We start from the raw sequence: 21516 nt of genomic DNA on the forward strand, positions 1-21516 counted from the left end.
CCACCACCAGGAGCTACCACAAACTCAACATTCCCACAGCGGACTTCTTTCCCATGACACCTGCTCTTCTCATCTGGCATTTTCCGTGTCGACTGATGCTTTCACTATTCTCCATGTTAAAAGCTAGCAATCCTCCTCCTCCTCCTCCCCCCCCCCCACTTACTGACGTCATTTTCCTCAAAGGTCACGCTTTAGTCCAGCCCCTCGGCCTGTCCCCACGGCTGTTGTGCGTGACCCGGCCGCTGCCTACCCCTTGGTCCCACACCCTCCCTGCTCTCTTTACCTCATCATCCCTGTCTCTCCGCCTCTCTTTCCTTCCCCAGCGCTTCACCTCACTCTCGCCCACAAGCCCCTACCCCACGTGCTCCAGTTACATGGCACTGTTTGGGGTTTCCCCAACACTCCAGGCTGTTTTCTCTTTATATCACAGCACATGTAACATTTTATTACACTATTACATCTACTTCCTTCCATTAAACTTCCCCCATAAAGACCCAGGCTACACCGTGACTATCTTTATATTCTACCACGAGCAGCACACTACCTCCTACCTCCGTGCAGAAGATACGTTGTGAAGTTGACAACTTATTTATTTTATTACGAAGGCTTGTAATTAAACAAGGTCCTGGAAATATATGTGGAGTCTGGCTCCTTCAGTGAAATGCAAGATTTGAAAGTAAGCCACAGCCACAGAAATGCCAACACTTTCTGTTACTAATGGCCAATTAAGGCAGAGTACCATTTATAAACAACTAGCATTTAAAATAAGAGTGCAGGGATGTCTAGGTGGTTCACTCGGTTGAGCGTCTGACTTCAGCTCATCACAGTTCGTGAGTTCGAGGCTCATGTCGGGCTCTGTGCTGACACCTCAGAGCCTGGAGCCTGCCTCGGATTCTGTGTCTGCCTCTCTCTCTGCCCCTCCCCTGCTCATAAGCACTCTCCCTCTCCCTCTCTCTCTCTCAAAAATAAAAAGATTACAATAAAATTATACACAGAAATGAATAAACTTGCTAATTAATTATATTTACCAAGTTAGTTTTTTAAAGCCATCTTAAATACTTTTACTAGGTCCATAAACTTACTCTGCCCCAGGAAGGAGTTTGGGCTAATATCTATTTTTATACAGCTATCCCATCATTTTTATAAAACAAATCACCAACCTACTAAATTTAAAGCAGGAATGCTATGATGACAAATTAATTACTGGTGAATATCTGAAGGTCAATTTTCCTCATGACATTTAGTTCTGAGTCATTCCCTCAATAGCTGTTGAGTGCCTTCCCCTGGGCCAAGTTAGGTTGCAGGTATCAGAAATACATCAGTGAAAAAAGCCAGTCCTTGTACTCATGAAACTACATTCTAACGGAGAAAGACAAACACTTTATATATATAAAGCTAAATATAATAAACATGTTAGTTGCTGATAAGTATTAGAAAGAAAAATAAAGTCAAGTAAGGGAAGATACAGAAAGGGGTTGGGTGCTATTTAATATGGGGCTGCTAAGGTGACATCTAATCTAAGCAGAGATCTGAAAAACCTGAGACCGGGGAACCATGAGGATATCCAGTGGAAGAGTGATAAAGACAGGGGAGATAGTAAGTGCAAAGGCCCTGAGGCAGAAGCACAATTAGTGTACTGAACCACGGTGATGGTGACCACTGTAGGGGAAGTAGATCTAGATAAGGTCAAAGGCCACAGTAAAGACTTAGTATTTCACTCTGAGAAATCAATAGGAGGCATAGGAGCAGAAAACTGACACAATTTGACTAATTTTAAAAGAAGCACTCTGGCTGCTGTATGGAAAATAAAATACAGAGGATCAAAGGTAGAAGCGGGAAATTCAGATAGAGGCTTCTGCTGCAATCATCCAGGTGAGAGGCAGCGGTGGGCTGATGGTAAGAGGACTGGGGTGCCGAGAGCAGCGGTTAAGGTGGTCAGAGGCTGGATTCTGGAGGTGACGTAAAGGTAGCACCAAGAAAAGACGCTGATGGGTTGGATGTGGCATGTGAGAGAAAGAAGAAATCAAGATAACAACATCTTATTTTTAAAACTTCTATTTTCCTGATGCCTCAACATCCTCACAAACAGGCTATGAGCATTGTGCTCAGGTGACCCGACGGCAGAGTGACAAGGCTGGTCCCTGCCAAGAGCTCTCCCTCTTGCCCTCTCCTGACTGACCTAGTGACATTCTTTTTTCTTTTTTTTTTTGAATATTTATTTATTTTTGAGAGAGAGAGAGAGAGAGAGAGGCAGAGAGAGAGAGGAAGACACAGAATCCGAAGCAGGTTCCAGGCTCTAAGCTGTCAGCAGAGAGCCCGACGCGGGGCTCCAACTCACAAGCTGCGAGATCATGACCTCGGCAAGTTGGGCGCTCATCTGACTGAGCCCCCCAGGCGCCCAGGGGTCATTATTTTCAGAGACGGGAAAGACTACGTAGGAAGTACAGGTTTTAGAGGAGGTTCTGATTAGTAGTGATGAGTCTGAGGCCTTTCATTTGCCAGGTAATGGGTTCTATTATCACTGAAATCATGAATGAAAGAAACTGGTCTTGAAAAAGAATGAAAGCTGCTATGCATAAGATAGGAAATCTGCAAATGTTCACTGCCGAGGATAAGAAAATTCTGCAGTTGTATAGCTACTCAGTCCCAAACATGCCAGCTTCATGCAATCCTGAGAGAGCTTCTGAGAACTGGCCATCGCCTCAGTGTCCTCACATGACTAAGAGTTCAACCTCCCACGCTTCTCTTCCACTAGCCTCTCACTCTGTAACTTCAGAGGCTGGTCTCCCTGAGAAGACGAAGGCCTTGGGCTCCTAACCGATAACTAAGCCATCTAGTATCAACAGATGTGCTACCAAACGTCAACCCTGGAAGGGTAGTCAGGAAAAAGAGCATGGCGTAACACACACACTGCAGATCACACAACTAAAAAAGACCACAGAACAGAAAAAAACTAAGTGCGTCTCTGGGGAGTTAGCGAAAAGCATATTCACACACAAACTTGTCTAAGCGGAGAACTCTTCTGGACTAGAACCGTTTACAAATTACTGTTCTAAATCAAAGCAGAAACAAAGCAAAATAAAACAAACTAGGTATCTATAAATAGCAGGTATGTTAACCAATGAATACAGTCTCCCCCAACTATCTTTTGGCTAAGAGCCTCAGTTAAATTTACTTTTGTGGGACACCTGGGTGACTCAGTCAGTTAAGTGTCCGACCTCGGCTCAGGTCATGATCTCGTGGTTCATGAGTTCGAGCCCCGCGTCGGGCTTTCTGTCAATGCGGAGCCCCTTGGGATCCTCTGCCTCCCTCTCTCTCTGCCCCTCCCTTGCTCATGTGCACACTTGCTCTGTCTCTCAAAACTAAATAAACATTAAGAAAAATTTCCTTTCGTGACTCAGTTACACGGAGGGAAGGCAAAATGAAATGGCCATTTCTCCCAGGGAGAAAGGCCACAGGCCTAAATTAGCATCTCTGACCATCCCCAAAGAAGTTTTTCACAACTCTTACTCAGTAAATCGGGCAAGGTGCCGACGAAGCAGACCTACCGTTGCCTTAACGATGGATGTTGCATTAGATGCTTCAGCCAGGTGCTTCTTATCACATTTCGAAGTTCATGGTTATGGCGAGCTGACAACACACCAACTACGACATCATAGTGACTAGATTTCCACGGAGGAAATAAGGCCAATTGATCTAGAAATAAGCAACAATGAATTAGAAATGTCCTGTGTCAATTACTAAGTTCAGCACGTAACATAAAAATTTTATTACAGAACGTATGTTCATATGTGTAGAAAATACAAAGGAATACAAAGAAAAAAATGTTTTTTTTTAATGTTTATTTATTTTTGAGAGAGAGCGTGAGCAGGGGAGGGATAGAGAGAGAGGGAGACACAGAATCCAAAGAGGTTCCAGGCTCTGAGCTGTCAGCACAGAGCCCGATGTGGGGTTCGAACTGGGGAACCGTGACATCATGACCTGACCTGCAGTTGGGTGCTTAACTGAATGAGCCACCCAGGCACCCCAAAGAAAAATTTAAAAAGCACCCAGAGATGTACCAACCAGATAACCACTCATAACATTTTTGGTGCAGTCTTTTTGTCTTCCACACACATGGATGTACTTATGCTCACATAAGTACATAAATTCTTTAGAACTAACAAGATGTTCATGGTGAGAATTGGTTTGGAAAGACGTGAGAATCGGTTTGGAAAGGCACCATGGCATAAACCATGCAAGAGTCAGCAGTAAGAGTCTGTTAGGCCACAGGCAGAATCCTGGCTCTTTTTTATGACCTACAAAAGTTATTTAACTTCTTTCTTTTTTTGTTAGAGATTTTATTTTTTAATTTTTTTAAGTAATCTCTACTCCCAATGTTGGGACTCGAACTCATGACCCTGAGATAACAAGTCTCATGCTCCAGTGAATGAGCCAACGAGGCACCCTGAAAAGTTAATTAACTTCTTGAGCCTCAGTTTCCCTAACAACAAAGGGGTGCAGTAACTCTCATGGAAGTGTTGTAAAAATTAAATGAGATAATGTGTATAAAGGTCCTGGTTTGGTACCCAAATAGTAGGCACTCAACAGCGACCAAAAGCAACAACCACAACAAATATGTGCTTTCAAAGGTGAAAGCCTACGTTACCATCAGTTAGTAACTTTGGGAAACGAATGCTGGAAGGTATCAGAACCCTTATTAACACCAATAAATTCCACAGCCGACAGACCTTGTATCACTTGCTAAATATTCCAAAGAATGAAAGAGGAAGGCAATATTTCCAGTGAGGCAAAAAACAATCAAGTGAGAAGTCATGCAAATGGCTCATTTTTTACTGCTGTAAGGTCTGATGGGCAGGATTACGTTAAAAAAACAACAAACAACCACAAAACACCAAAACTCAAAAACTGTCCTTAGAAAGAAGACAGCAGGGAAAGATCCTTTGTTTTTTGTCACCAGTTTCAAAGCTGGAGAGTTACAAGCTCATATATAGCTCTGATGAGGGATCCATTCTATCTCTTCCGCCAATGGTGGGAACTGATCCAAAATATTTTCAAAAATAAATTCTTGAAGGCCAGAGATCTTTACTGTATGAAGTACAATGTTTTTATATGCCACAGGACCTAGGTATTTAGTCAAAAGTCAACAAAAACATAATACTAATTAAAATAATATAAAGAAAATCTGGGGGACAGACAACAGGATACTTTAAGGACATTACCTTGAAACAATTCTAGGAATACAAGAATTTTTGTGTAGATACCTTATTTTCCACAATAGATATAGGTTTCTAAAAAAAAAAAAAATCAATCTAAATGGAATAAAGATACTTGTTATTTTAGCCTACTGTGAATCCTGTAGTGAAATGAATTCTTTTTTAAAGGCAAGAATTTATCTTTATGTAAATCCAAATCTTCCTAGACCAGCTTGCTTATAATGGACATTTACTGAACACCTATAATGTACACCTATATGTACAGAGTATCATTTTTTAAAATTTTTTTAGTTTATTTATTTTTGAGAGAGAGAGAGTGAAGGAGGGAGGGGCAGAGAGAGGGAGAGAGAGAATACCAAGTAGATTCTGTGCTGTCAGCGCTGAGCCCAATACCACGAACTGTGTGTGAGATCACAGCCTGAGCCAAAAACAAGAGTCAGATGCTTAACTGAATGAGCCACCCAGGAGCCCCCAGAGTATCATTTTAATTCTCACAACCCCATGAGGTAGGTGGGGCTGGCTCCTTATTCAACAGAGAAGAGGCACAGAGAACTCAGTAACTTCTGCTAAGTCAAACAACTAGTAAACGGCTAGGCTAAGGTTTAATCCCAGGCAATTTAACCCCATTCTTTTTCCTTTAAAAAAATTTTTAATGTTTTTATTTATATTTGAGAGAAAGAGAAAGAGAGAGAGAGAGAGAGAGACAGATCACAAGTGGGGGAGGGGCAGAAAGAGGGAGACAGAATCCAAAGCAAGCTCCAGGCTCTGAGTTGTCAGCACAGAGCTTAACGCAGGGCTCAAAGTCATGAACTGCGAGATCGTGACCTGGGCCAAAGTCTGACTTTTTTTTTTTAATTTTTTTTTTAATGTTTATTTATTTTTGACATAGAGGGAAAGAGAGACAGAGAGAGAGAAAGAGACAGAGCATGAGTGGGGGATTGGCAGAGAGAGAGGGAGACACAATCTGAAGCAGGCTCCAGGCTCCGAGCTGTCAGCACAGAGCCCGATGCGGGGCTCAAACTCACAAACCGCGAGATCATGACCTGAGCCGAAGTCAGACGCTCAACCAACTGAGCCACCCAGGCACCCCAACTCCATTCTTTATCACTGTTCTATTAACAACACAGCTTGATGTAGCTCATGTGAGACTAAATTCTGATCTTGTATTTGTTAACACCAGTTCAAGCGGTGAATTAATGATAAGCAGATCACTGGAAATTCCGGTTAGCATGTTAATTTTTAAAAATTCATGGCCCAGGAACATTCTTTCTCAGATACGTGTAACCGTACACTGGAAGTTGTACCTACTGCTGGAACTAACTCTAAATGAGTCTGAATGTGGAGAACAGTTTAAACGCTTGTGCAAAATTGGCAATGATATCCCATTTCACCCCCTACTTTTTCAGAGAAATACTGATGGTAAGTACATTTTAGTGACAGAAATGAGGTGAATTTAGTAACCAGACGTAACTGACATTGATTCCACAACCAACAAGCAGCATGGGATTGATAACAAGGTATTTAAATTCCTTTTGCCTCGGTTTCCTAACTGGAAAAAAACTGATACCAAAAACTCTTTGGCGAGTCTATGTCATCTGTTTCAATATGTCTTCCGGAAAGATTAAAAGCTAAGGAAGAGCAAAATCACATTTAACCTAAACGCCTCATTTACCTGACATCATCAGAAAACAAGGTTGTTGCACAAAAGTAAAACCGTAAAGTCACTAAAACAACCCTTTACATGCCAAATACTGCTGCCTCATTTTTGGTAGATAATTAAATCTTAGAGAAATGGATTACCTAAAACATAATTTCACCTGTTCTTGGTGGAAAAGTCTTCATGAAAAATTTCTCCAATCTGTCCCTTGCTCATTAACTCTACCCTTGCTTCAATTCAGAATCTGATCTTTCACTGGACCATGAGAGGGGCATCTACCCAGTGAGCCCCGAGTACCGTATGAAGTGCTGAATCACTGCGTGCTACACCTGAAACTAATGTAACACTGTATATATGTTAACTACACTGGAATTAAAAAAAAAAAAAAGATAATTGGGAAATCTCGAACACTAGATACTGGAAGGCATCATTAATTTTCCTAATTGCGATGATGGTTTTGCGGTCATGTTTTTTTTTTAACATCTATCTCTAGAGATAATATACTAAGATATTTACGGAGAGAATAAGTTATCTATGATTTGCTTCCAAATAAACCTGTGGGAAGAACTGGGTAGGAGTGTTTGTGAAAAATATTTAACTGTAGGTGTATGACTACATATTAATAGTTATAATCTTCTACTTCTGGGTATGTCTTAAACTTTTCATAATAAAAACTTAAAATATTGAAAAAGAAAAAAAAGCCCAAGAAACTCCAGGGCTATCCTAACAGCTTATTCCTGGTTTCTTCCTATCAGGCCAAACAAGATTTTTCTAAAAATAAATAAGTAAATAATAAAGATAACCATGTGGCAGGTGAAAATCCCATGGCTTCTGGTTGCAAATTACTTTTTGATCTCTCTGCCACTGCCAATCCTCTCTGCTTCTAATCCAGGTCTAAGCTGCTTGTGTTGAACTGCTTTCGTTCACATGCATTTCTCCCTTCCTAGCAGAAGAGAAGTACACAGGAGATTTTGGCCTTTTAAAAAAGCTTCTACTTCCTGGTGTGCCTGGGTGGCTCAGTCAGTTAAGCGTCCGACTTTGGTTCAGGTCATGATCTCATGGTTTGTGAGTTTGAGCCCCGAGTCGGGCTCTGTGCTGACAGCTCGGAGCCTGGAACCTGCTTTGGATTGTGTCTCCCTCTGTCTCTGCCCTTCCCCCACTCATGCTCTTTCTCTCGAAAATAATAAACATTAAAAAAATGTTTTTTAAAACCTTCTACTCCCAGATATATTGAAAAATAGGTTTCTAAAGATTCAGCCAAAAACCTGTTAGAAATAATAAACCAATTCAGTAAAGTTGCAAGATATACAATCTACAAAAATCAGTGGCACTTCTATATACTGATAACGAACTATCAAAGAAAAGAAATTGAGAAACGAATCCTACTGGGGCGCCTGGATGGCTCAGTCAGTTAAGAGTCAGAAAACTGATTTCAGCTCAGGTTATGATCCTGTGGTTTGTGAGTCCCAGCCTCACATCAGGCTCCATGCTGACAGTGTGGAGTCTGCTTGCTATTCTCTCTCTCCGTCCTTCTCCTGCTCTCGTGTTCTGTCTCTCTCGAAATAAATAAATTTAAAAAATTCTAAAAGAAACCAATTCTATTTACAATAGAATCACAAAGCATAAAATACCCAGGAATAAATTTAAACAAGAAGGTCAAAGACCTGCACACTGAAAGCTACAAGACACTGATGAAAGAAACTAAAGTACACAGAAAATCAATGGAATGCTATTCTGTGCTCACAGGTTGGAAGAATTTTTACATGTCCACACTACCCAAAGCAATCTATAGATTCAATGCAATCCCTATCAAAATTCCAATGGCCCTTTTCACAGAAATATAACAAACAATCCTAACGTTTGTATGGAACCACAAAAGACCTTAAATAGCCAAACCAATATTGGGGAAGAACAAAGCTGGAGGCATCGTGCGATATAAGCTATTCTAAGAGGGATGATTATAGCAATACAAGCCTACCTCAACAAACAAGAAAAATCTCAAATAAATAATCTAATCTTATACCAAAGAAGCTAGAAGAACAAAATCCAAGGCAAATAAAAGAAGGAAATAATAAAGATCAGAGCAGAAATAAATGATATACAGACTAGGGGCACCTGGGTGGCTCAGTTGGTTAAGTATCTGACTCCTGATCTCAGCTCAGGTCTTGATTTCAGGGTCGTGAGTTCAAGCCCTGCCTTGGTCTCTGTGCTGGGTGTGAAGCATACTTAAAAAAAAAAAAAAAAAAAAAAAAGATGTACAGACTAAGAAAACAATGGAACAGATCAATGAAACCAGGTGCTGGTTTCATTTGAAAACATGAACAAAATTGATAAACCTTTAGCTAGACTCATCAAAAAAGGGAGAAAAGACTCAAAATAAATACTATCAGAAATGAAGGAGGAGAAACAGCAACCAACACCACAGATATACGAAGGATTATAGGAACATATAAGGTTACTTGCCAACAAATCAGACAACCTAGAAGAAATGGGTAATTTCCTAGAAACATACAACCTTCCAAAACTGAATCAGTAAGAAAAAGAAAATTGAACAGACTGATTACTAGCAATGAAACTGAATCAGTAGCCCAAAAACCAACAAAGTCCAGGACCAGATGGCTTCACAGGTAAATTCAAACAAACATTTAAAGACAAGTTAATATCTATTCCTCTCAAATACTCCAAAAATTGGAGAGGAAAGAAAACTTTCAAAATTATTCCACAAGACCAGCATTACTTCGATACCAAAACCAGATAAAGACACTACAAAAAAAGAAAGCTACAGACCAAGGTCTCTGATGAACACAGATGCAAAAAATGTCAACAAAATATCAGCAAACCGACAATACATTAAAAAAACCTTTCACCACGACCAAGTGGGATTTATTCCAGGGATGCAACGGTGGGTCAGTATTTGCAAATCAAATCAACACGACTGAAAGATATATGCACCCCTATGTTTATTGCTGCATGATATTTACAGCAGCCAGGATACAGAAGCAGTCTGAGTGTCCATCCATAGATGAATGAAGATGTGCTATGTATACACAATGGAATGTTACTCAGCCATAAAGGATGAGATCTTGCCATGTGTGACAACACGGATGGACCAAGAGGGTATAATGCTAAGTGAAATAAGTCAGAGAAAGATGAATACCACATGCTTTCACTCATGTTTGGAATTTAAGAAACAAATGATGAAACAAAGAAAAAAAGAGACAAATGAAAAAGTAGACTTTTTTTTTAAATGTTTATTTTTGAGAGAGAGAGAGAATGAGAGACAGAGAATGCCAGTAGGGGAGGGGTAGAGAGAGAAGGGGACAGAGGATTAGAAGCAGGCTCTGCACTGACAGCAGAGAGCCTGACGTGGGGCTCGAATTCATGAACCATGACCTGAGCTGAAGTTGGGCGCTCAACCAACTGAGCCACCCAGGTGCCCCAGACCAGACTCTTAAATACGGCGAACAAACTGGTGGTTGCCAGAAGGGAGGCGGAGTCACAGGTGAAAAAACTGAAAAACAAAAAACTGGAGGCATTACACTCCCTGATTTCAAACTGTATTACAAAGATACAGTAACCAAAACGGTATGGTTTTGGCATAAAAACTGACACACAGATCAATGGAATAGAGAGCCCAGAAATAAACCCACAATTATATGGTCAATTAATCTACAAAGGAGGCAAGACTATACAATAGAGAAAGGAGTCTCTTTAATAGATGGTGTTGGGAAAATTGGACAGTCACATGCAAAAGAATGACACTGGACCACTACCTTATACTATACACAATATCAACTCAAAATGGATCAAAGACTTGAACATAAGACCCAATACCATAAAACTCCTAGAATAAAACATAGGTGGTAAGCTCCTTGACACGGGTTTTGTGGATGATTTTTTGGATTTGACACCAAAATTAAATGCAACAAAAGCAAAAGTAAACATCAAACTAAAAAGCTTCTGCACAGCAAAGGAAACCATCAACAAAACGAAAAGGCAGTCTATGAATGGGAGAAAATAATTTGCAAATCATGGGTCTGATAAGGGGTTAATACTGAAAATATGTAAAAAAACAAAACAAAACAAAACAAAACTCTTACAACTCAATAACAAAAAACCCAAGTGGTCCAATTGAAAAATAGGCAGAAGATCTGAATAGACATATCTCCAAAGACAACATACAGATGGCCAACAGGTACATGAAAAGATGGCCGACATAACTCACCATCAGGGAAATGCAAATCAAAACCAAATGAAATACCACCTCACACCTGGCAGAACGGCTAGTATCAAAAAGACAAGAAACAACAAGTGTTGGTAACAAAGTGTAGAAAAAGGAAGGTTCCTGCACCGTCAGTGGGACTATAAGATGTTGTAACCATTGTATTAAGCAGCATGGAGCTTCCTCAAAAAATTAAAAATAGAACTACCACACGATCCAGTAATTCCACTTCTGGGTATTTATCCGAAGGAAACGAAAACAGTCACTGGAGAAGGTATCTGCACCCCCACGTTCACTGCAGCACTGTTTACGATGGCCAAGACATGGAAATAACCTGTGTTCGCTGACAGATATGAATGGATAAAGAAAACGTGTTCTATATAAATACAGTGGAATATTACCTGCCATAAAAAAGAAGAAGTCTTGCCATTTCTGACCATGTGGACAGACTTTGAGGGTGTTACGCTAAGTGAACCAAGTAAGACAAAGACAAAGTACGGTCTCACTTAAAATTTTTTTTTAATGTTTATTTATTATCGAGAGACAGAGAGACACAGAGCATGAGCAGGGGAGGGGCCAAGAGATGGAGAGACACAGAATCTGAAGCGGGCTCCAGGCTCTGAGCTGTCAGCACAGAGCCCGACACGGGGCTCAAACTCACAAATCGCAAGATCACGACCGGAGCCGAAGTCGGACGCTTAACTGACTAAGCTACCCAGGTGCCCCAGTACGGTCTTACTTTAAAAAAAAAAAAAGTTTATTTTTGAGAGAGAGCGCATGGGGGAGGGGCAGAGAGAGAGCGTCCCAAGCAGGCTCCATGGTGTCAGTGCAGAGCCCAATGGTGGGCTCCATCTCACGAACTGTGAGATCATGACCTGAGCTGAGATCGGGTGTTAACCAACTGAGCCACCCTGGGGGCCCTGGGCTCACTTTTATGTAGAATCTTAACAAAATAAAACACTGAACTCATATATAGAGAGAGAACAGATGGGTGGGGGGGGGGGGGCAGTGGCCAAAATGGGTGAAGGTGGTCAAAAGGTACAAACTTTTAGTTAAGAAAATAAAGAAGTCATGGGATGTAATATACACCTTGTTGCTACACTTGATAATGCTGTAATGCACACTTAAAAGCTGCTAAGATAAGAGAGTACATCTTAAAGTTCTCATCACAAGAAAAAAATTGTAACTGTGTGGTGATGCACGTATACTGGACGTATTGTGTTCCTTCTGCAATATGTACACATACTGAATCAATGGCATACACCTGAAACTCATGTAGTAGGTCAATTATATCTCAATTAAAATAACAGGTTTCTTCTATCACATAACAGCAATGTAAATCAGTCCAAAAGACTCGTGAGTACTGCTTTCCCCGGCGGAAAACCCACAGTGGATGCTCAATGAATACCTGTGAAAGAATGCCCAAGTTCCTAACGCCCTTGAGCAATGCTGGCCTCCACACTTCCAGCACCCTCTGCTATATGTTGCAAGCGCCCTGTTTGATTCTGGTGTCTGAAGACAGGAAAAGAAGAAATGAAAAACTAAGAAGTAAACATGATACAACAAGACACAAAGATAATTCAGAGATAAAATGCAAGTAGCCAACAAACCTACGATAAAGTGTTCAATTTCCCTCGGAATCAAGTTTGAATGAGAACAATAAAATACCAATTTTTGCCTACATTCAGACCGACAAACATCTTCTTAAATAATACCTCAACAATTGGTATGTCAAGGAAGTGGTGAGAGTCATTTCAAGGAAATGGCTCCTCTCCTCCATCGCTGCTGGAATGTTTTGGTCATCTTTTTCAGGACAATTTGCCAATACACAGGAAATACCTCAGAACTGTATAACTTCTGCCCAGCAATTCCATGTCTAAGAACTTATTTTTAGAAATAATCAGCGATGGGGGGGCGCCTGGGTGGCTCGGTTGGTTAAGTATGACTTTGGCTCAGGTCATGATCTCACTGCTCGTGAGTTCGAGCCCCGTGTCGGGCGCTGTGCTGACAACTTGGAGACTGGAGCCTGCTTCGGATTTTGTGTCTCCCTCTCTTTCTGCCCCTCCCCTGCTCGTGCTCTCTCAGAAATAAATAAACATGAAAAAAAATGAAAAAAAAAAAAAAAAAACAGCAATGCACTAAAAGATCTCTGTCCATCACAGTATCATTTATCAACAGTGAAAAAGTTCAAAATACATACATTCGGGAATAAGGGATTAAATTACAGTGTATCTATAAGCCAGAATATTATGCAGCCACTAAAACGATGTCGTAGAATTACGTTATACGGTTATTCACCATATTAAGGTAAGCAGATTGTAAGAACTATGTACACACCGTGTGGTCCCATTTATATAAAGCCCCAAAACAGGCAAATATCTGCCACTTGAGATCAGGGGAGTGGTCACCACTCTTGGCAGTGACGGAAGAGAGCATGAAGGGAGCTTCCGGCGTGCTGTCTCAGCTGGCTGTATTCAGCTTATGAAACTAGATCAAGCTACACATTTACATGCACTTTTCTGAATGTATATGATACATCGACACGATTTTTTAAAAATACTAATTTCCCTCAAACATGCACTGTAAGTATGTGCATTCAAAAACTGTAATATAGATCATTTTTCCTGTTTTTTTAAAAATAATTTCAACTTTTCTACAAAGAACTTGTTTTGCTTCTATAAAACAAAATTTTAAATCATAGGGTCATCACGGAAGGTGATTACATGATCTATAGGTGACAAAATCATGCATACTTCCCAGTTTTATTCTCTTGATTCATTCCTCCCAATTACTAAGCACTTCTCCTACATTCACTCTTCTAGATGGCAGATATATAGCAACAAACAAATCTTCATGTCAGGAATCATTCAAACCCCACACAATCTCCCTGAGGACAACAACATTTCTCTTCTCTAGTATGTAATATATCCTGAGGGTCTGGCAATCTGCTAGGCTCTGCACTTGGGAGTGGACATCCAAAAGTTTATTAGACCAAGGGAGGTTGACCTCAAAAAACTGTTTAAAACAGGCCCAAGGATTCTTTTTTTTTTTTTTTTTTAATGTTTATTTCTTTTTGAGAGAGAGAGGGAGAGAGAGCATGCACGAGCAGGGGAGGGACAAAAAGAGAGGGAGCCACAGAATCCAAAAAAAGCAGGCTCCAGGCTCTGACCTGTCAGCACAGAGCCTGACACGGGACTTGAACTCATGAACTGAACCATGAGATCATGACCTGAACCGAAGTCTGACGCTCACCCCAGGGAGCCACCCAGGTGCCCCTAGCCCCAAGGATTCCTAAGAATCAAACCAAAATTTCTGTTCTCACATGTACCCTCTCAGACGAATCAATCACAGATTGGTCACAAATAAGCAGAAATCCTGAAAATGAGGGAAACGGAAATTCATCACAGATCTGCTGATGAAGACAATCAGCATGCTCTCGCCAATTTCAGAAACCTCCCCAAACACCTCACTAGCACAAGAACCAGCCACCAGTCTCCTACTCCTCCTCTTTACAATTCATGGGAGTGTTTACTATGAATCAGGCACTTTTCTGGGTGTTTTACTAATTGAGTCTTCACAATAACCCTATGAGATCATTATTTTATAAATAAGGACACCAAAGCACGGAGACAAGATTAACATAAAGGGATAATTTTGGATGAACCAGCGCTAGGCAAGCTTGCAAAGCAGGCGCACTTTGTCTCTGGCCTTCTCCTGGCTCCCTGTCTGCTTCAGTTCGACAGACTGTGAGGACCTCAGAGCAGGGACCGTGCGTCTAGAACCGTACCTAGCACTCCAAGCGATATGCTTCTTTCCTTTCTCTTTGCTTTCTTTCTCTCCAAACATCCCAGAAAGAGGAGGCTTCTTCTGTCTCATCATTTTTCTAAATTTATTGTTAAATAATTCCTGCTAAGGCATTACCCCAAATGAATTATGTTTATTAGATATACCCTGTATCTATATTCTCCAGTCCAGTCTCTGTCTCCAGTTTCCTCATCACCCCTAGGCGTGCTGCATTTCACAACAGACCTGCTTCCTCTTCAATAGTTGGTGACCATATTTCAGGTGTCTAACGTGAGCCGCTATGTTAAAAAAAGCACCAGGTACTAACAGGACTCCCTCACTGCATTCAGGTCCCTGCCTCAACTAAGAAGTGTCCCCTGACCTATTTAAAACGGCAGTATACCACTCTCTAGCCTCTGACACTGCTTTATTTTTGTCATCCCACTTATCAGTATCCCCTATGATATTTACTAATTATTTTCTATGTTCTATCTCCCTTTCTAATTTGTAAACCGCATGACAGCAGGGACTTGATCTGGATTACTGTTGTAATGCCACACCTACAACAGGGCACAGAGTAGGCTCTCAGATATTTGCTCGATCGACTACAGATCAGAGGTTCTTTTTTAATATTCAGGGAAGGTAAATCTCCCTTTAAAAAAATACTGCCACAGGATGCCTGGGTGGCTCAGTCGGTTGAATTGGTTGAGCAGCCGACAGGCTCAGGTCATGATGTCACGGCTCATGAGTTCCAGCCCCGCACTGGGCTCGGAGCCTGCTTCAGATCCTCTGTCTCCCCCTGTCTCTGTCCCTCCCCTGCTTGTGCTCGCTTTCTCTCAAAAATAAATAAACATCAAAAAAAAAAATACTTTATAAAAAAAATACTGTCACAACTTAATGAGACTGAAGACAAAGGGGCAGAAAAGAGAACAAAAACAAATCTTGAAACATTAATTTGCTGGAAGAAACAAAATCTTGGGTTTTCTCTCTCACTTTAGGCTTAAGTATAAGAGCTGAAATGTAAATATGTTAAAATGTTTTAGTTTGAGCATGGTGGTAACACAATGGGAAAAGGAGCCGCAGGAAATTTTAGCAATCGATAGGCTTCTACGGTCTTTAGTTTTGAAAAGTAAGTTAGGAGTCCTTCAGGTTTCATTTAGATTAAAATGCCTAATTTACCATCTAACCAGAGGCACAATATCCATCTAAAGTCAAAGTTAATTTATATAACTAGTACTGATTTCTTCACCTACAGCCTGCTCCTTTTCATGGCCTACATCCTAGTTTCCTAATCTAGCTTAGTCAAACTTCACAGCAGATAAGCGCATCATCCAAACACCACGGGGATAGGAGAAACTTCACTAAACTAAGAAATTGCCAGGCTGGCCTACTAAGTTTAAAGCTTGACGGGGTGCCTGGGTGGCCCAGTCAGTTAAGTGTGGGACTCTTGATTTCGGCTCAGGTCATGATCTCACAGTTCGTGGGTTTGAGTCCTGGGTGATGATGGCATGGAGTCTGCTGGAGATTCGTTCTCTCTCTCTAGATCTCTGCCTCTCCCCTGCTCGCATGCTCTATCGCTCTCAAAATACATAAATAAACTTAAAAAAAAAAAAAAAAGGCTTGAAAGCCGACTTTTTGCTTGTTTCTTGAACCCCAAAAGACTACTAAGGTCATAAATATCCTAAGAATGCTCTGCAAGTAAATTCTAGTAGTGCTCCCTCATCATACAAAAAAGGAAAGAAACTTGTATAACACAAACCTAACAGACGTTACAAAGTATTTTATATCTATTGCACCCTTTCCTTAGATCAGTTTTAAAAACCCTAAACCAACCAACCAACCAACCAAAAAACCCCAAACCCCAACCTGTTAACAGGTAAAATGCCCTATAACAACTTTATTTTCCTTAAATAATTTAAACAGTATTTTAATTCTATTCAGGTCACACAAACAGCTTTTTCAAAGAGCTTGTGGTTCGCCTAATAGGAAAAGATTCTAAGAGACTGTTACCAGAATAAAGAACCCCAATTCCAACAACGAGATTGCTTTGAGGATTGCCCAATTAGTTTCTATGCTTTCTACTAAAAAGTTAAGGCACGGACCCGTCTCAGAATTGCAAATACTCAATTCTAATTCTTTAAACTTTTGGATAAGAAAACAGCTGTTTTGGGGAGAAGTGGTAAGGAAAAAACTCCCCAAGTAGTTAGAACACAAGACAACTATTTCCTCAGTTTAAAAACAGCCTTCTAGGTTTCTTTCTATGTCCTAAGGCAAGCCCTTAAAAAAGAAGACAAGATAAAAAAAGGAAACCCATTAACAAAAAAGGGTGGTAAAACCCATTAACAAAAAAAGCCCACTGGGTCCCAACTATGGACAAAGCACTCGACTGGGCTGTGAAATGATCAAGATTTCACTCCCCTGGGAGAGTAAGCTTTAGAACAAGTGGATACGATCGCTAGAGAATTTTCTACTTTCACGTATACTTCATTAATAGGCTTTGCGAGCCAAACTCCCAGAAACAACTCCTCTCGTATCCATGCCCTATTTCACGTCCAGATTTGTTTCACCGACTTGCATCATAGTTTTCAAAGAAAACAAAAAGGAGTATACTCTTAAGGCAAAGTTCCCGTGAAAAGCAAGACCCAGCCTTTTCAGACACGCACAGGCATCGCCCATGACACTACGACCTCCAAGTCTAGACCGAGTTAAGTCCAACAGCTTGGGAAGGGAGCAGGCAGCCTGGCACCCGAGCCCGGGCGCACGCAGCCGCCGCCTGCGGCTGAAGGACACAAGGTTTTGCTCCCAGGGCCAGCGGGCAGGAGGCGGACAACTCCGACCAGGCCTGGGGGACAGACGAAGGACTCGCGGTGGCGGTGCCCATAAAGGAAAGCGGGAGGTGAGAAGCGGCGGGGACACGCACCGAGAAACGCGCCCTCAAGTTTGCCCGATTCAACGCCCCGGGGATGAAAAGAGCCATTTGTCTCGTGTGGGGACGGTCGCGTTCGGCCCGTCCCCCCCCTGCGGGACTCCCGGCGGGGCTCCGCGGAGGAAGCCGCCCGGGGGGGGGGGGGGGGGGGAGGGCTCGGAGTCGGCCTCCCGCCCCTCGCGGCCTCTCGGCCCGCCGGGCCCCAGGACCTCACCTGCGGGGCCGGCCCCGGAGGCGCGGGCGGGCGGCGGGGAGCGCAGCCGCAGCCAGAGGTGCAGCGCGGCCCCGAGCACACACGGGCACAGCAGCACCAGCCAGTTTCGCATTGGCCGCCCCCGCCGGCTCCACCTCGCGCCCCCGCCGCGCGCCGGGCTCTCCCGCGTCCCGGCGGAGAGGGAGGGGACCGGCGAAGAGAAAGGCCGAGGGGAGGCGGCCGACGCACGCGCGACCACTCTGGGCACGCCTGCCCTCGGGCCCGCCGCCGTCCGGACTCCTGCCGGCTCCGGCCCCGCGCCTCAGGTTCCTCCAACCGCGGGCGGCGCCGGCTCAGCCGGCCAGGCCCCGCCCCCTCCGCTTGGCCTACCCCCTCCCCCCCGGGCCCGCCCACCTTTCGTCTCACTCGCCCCGCCCCCTTCCCGCGTCCCCTCCCGCGCCTGCAGGCCAGTCGGGAGCTGAAGTCCCGCTCTGGGCCCAGGCAGGGGGCGCACCCCAGTGAGCCAGAGGCTCGGAAACCACATTTCCCATAACCGCGTGCACTTGCTTCCGTCACTCGGCGGTCGCGGAGGCGAAGCGCGAAGCCCCACAGGGAGCATGCGCATCCCTTCTCAACGCCTACTGCCCCCCGACGGCCGAGGGGAGGCGGTGCCGGTCGCCCCTGTGCGCAGAGGCTGACTGACGGGACCGGCCGAAGGAAACAGCTGCCGAGGCGAAGGCTCCCGGCTGCCTCGGATTTAAAGACCTGCGTGACGCTAGGTTTCGATCACGCAGAGCTCCACTGTGCGAATGCTGACCTTCCCTGGGAGTTGGGATCCTGCTGAACGTTTCCTTGGCCCGAGAGCAGGCCGAGGCAGTCCGAGGCGTGTGTCTTCAGCGGTGAATCATCCGTCAAGTGCTAGTGCTGGTGCGCCGTGTACCCGGCTCCTTGCCCGGCCCTGTCCTCCGGGAGCTCTGGTTGGGGCCGCACCCCGGGGTCCAGCTGTGGGGCAGGACAGCTGCGGTCCAGTAGGAGGTGAAATTCCACGTGCTCCCGATTCAGACGGGGGAGGGGGGCAAGGTGGCCCCTCCCCCAGGACGGAGCCGTGGCGCGGGCCGCGCGGGTCCCGTGGGAGGGATCCGAGCAGCCCTCCTCGGAGACCGGGCCCTGCCCGGCGTCGTGCAGCGCGGCCCCGGGGGCAGGAACCCCCGGGCCCGCGCAGGGCCAGACACGCGAGGGCCCCCGGTTGAGGCGCGAGGCAGTCGGGGCGCACGTGCTACAAAGGGGAGGGAAGGATGAAAAGGAACACCTGGGGTTGGGTTGGTTTTTTTTTTTTTCCGTTTCGTTTTTGGTTTTTCCTTTTTTTCTTTTTCTTTTTTTTTTTTTTTTTTCAATTCCCACAAGTTGTGGCACCAGAAGGTAACTATGCTGTCGAGTAAAGTCTTGGTCGAAAGCGATAGAAAATCCATTTCAAACACGCTTAAGGGGGAAAAAAAGCTAATTTATTCAAGTAACTCAGGAGGAGTCTGGCAGTACCGGAGTCTTATTGAGTGGCAATGTAATCGCAGCAAAACAACCTTCTATTAAAATCACATTTTTAGGGGCGCCTGGGTGGCTCAGTCGGTTAAGCGGCCGATTCAGCTCAGGTCACGATCTCGAGGTCCGTGAGTTCGAGCCCCGCTTCGGGCTCTGTGCTGACGGCTCAGAGCCTGGAGCCTGTTTCCGATTCTGTGTGTCCCTCTCTCTCTGCCCCTCCCCTGTTCATGCTCTATCTCTCTCTGTCTCAAAAATAAATAAACATTTAAAAAAAAATAAAATCACATTTTTTAAAAAGTAGACCCCACACCCAAAGTGGGGCTTGAACTCAAGACCCTGAGATTAAGAGTCACACGCTCTACCAACTGAGCCAGCCAGGTGCCCCTAAAATTACTTTGTATTCAAGTGTTTTGTAATGTTGTTTGTATTTAATTTTAAAATCTCTTTTGATTTAATAGTTGTATAAAATCTGTACGTCTGTACTTAATAAAAACAATGTAATGAATGTGGGGTATGAAATATCTTTTTCCCTTTAAAGGGATTTGTATATTTTTTAGCTAATCTATTGCTACCTAACAAATTATTCCAAAACTTTTATTTGTTTTAAAATGTTTATTTATTTTGAGAGAGTGCATGCAAGCAGGGGAGGGCCAGAGAGAGAGAGGGGGAGAGAGAGAATCCCAAGCAGTCTCCACGCAGAACCAGACAGGGCTTGATCCCACAACGGGTGAGATTAGGACCTGAGCTGAAACCAAGAGTTGAACACTTAACCAACTGAGCCACCCAGGCACCCCACTCCAACACTTTAAAACGTCAATAATTATTTATTATCTCTTAACAATTTCTGTGAGTCAGGAACTTGGGGGCTAGGTTCTGGTTCAGGGTCTCCCGTAAAGCTGCTGGGGCTGTGGTCATCCGAAGGCTTGACTGGTGCTGGAGAATCGGCTTCCTAGGTGGTTCACTTCCATGGTTAGCAAAGTGGTTCTGCCTTTTGGCCTAAGCTCCTCTCTGAGTGGGTTTCTCCCACAAGACGCTTTAATGTCCCCACACATAGTGGCTTGCTTCCCCAAGAGCTGGAGATCCAAGAGACCAGCACAGATGCGGTGATGCCTTTTATGAAGGATCCCTGCAAGACACACACTGGCACTTCTGCAGTGTTCTATTGGTTACAAAGATAACTGTGATTCACTATGGGAGGGACCACACAAAGATGTGAGTACCAGGAAGCAAGGATCATTGTGGGGTCATGTTAGAGGTTGGCTACCACAGTGTATTATGCAAATCAGAGAAACACTACTGTCTCTAAACAGTGTGGGGAGTCTTTAGGGGCCCCTACTACTCGCCATGGCCCCTGAATACTCCTAGGACAAGAAAGAACGATATTTTCTTCTTGTGGAAAACAGAATTAGCAGGCTGTGATCTTGGTGGTTCTTGGGCAAATGTCACCAAATCCTGTGTGCCCCTTTCCCAGAATGTTTACATGTAGCAATAAGGAAGGAGGGTGTGTAATGCGTACAGATTTCTTGTTAGAAATTCTTTTAGAAACTATGCCTACCTACTCCCTACATTTTTTTAAAGATTTTATTTTTAAGTAATGTCTACACCCAATGTGGGGCTCGAATTTATAACACCAAGATCAAGAGTCACGTGCTCCACTGACTAGACCAGCCAGGTGCCCCTGCTCTCTACATTTTACTGAAAGAAATTGTTAAAGTAATAATTGGTTGTTACTAGGGGTGTCCAGCTTTTCCTCTTTAAGAAGGGTAGTAGAAGGGGCACACTGATTCACATAAAATGCCACCCTGTAGGCAGAATCCCCAACTTCTGGGGTGGTAAATGGCTGGCAGCGTTCAGGGCACACGGGTGGGGTCGCTGCAGTACCAGCCGCAGCCCCACGGATTGACCTCTTGTGCTCTGCCAGCAGGTGCCCTGCCTCTGGGTACCTGTGGGAAAGCTGCGAGGGGCCCCAGGGCAGCAAATTTT

General features: G+C 43.7%; 1 protein-coding gene across 4 annotated transcripts in view; it reads right to left on the reverse strand.

Moving 5' to 3' along the window:
* Positions 1–21516, reverse strand: part of B3GALNT2 (beta-1,3-N-acetylgalactosaminyltransferase 2) — a 77834-nt gene that overhangs the window by 40833 nt on the left and 15485 nt on the right. For 2 of the 4 annotated variants that reach the window (XM_060642863.3, XM_081790552.1), the window contains exons 1-2: positions 18019–18360; positions 3549–3696 (exon numbers count right to left, since the gene is read on the reverse strand). In XM_060642863.3, the coding sequence (XP_060498846.1) occupies positions 3549–3696; positions 18019–18130 (260 nt within the window). In that variant the 5' untranslated portion in view covers positions 18131–18360. Of the gene's footprint in view, positions 1–3548; positions 3697–18018; positions 18361–18814; positions 19254–21516 lie in introns of those variants that run through there. The other 2 variants (XM_078434213.2, XM_060642864.3) reach the window with 2 other exon arrangements.

Source organism: Panthera onca, chromosome D2 (genome assembly GCF_046562875.1).
Source record: "Panthera onca isolate mPanOnc1 chromosome D2, mPanOnc1 haplotype 2, whole genome shotgun sequence".
Classification (NCBI taxonomy): Eukaryota; Metazoa; Chordata; class Mammalia; order Carnivora; family Felidae; genus Panthera; species Panthera onca.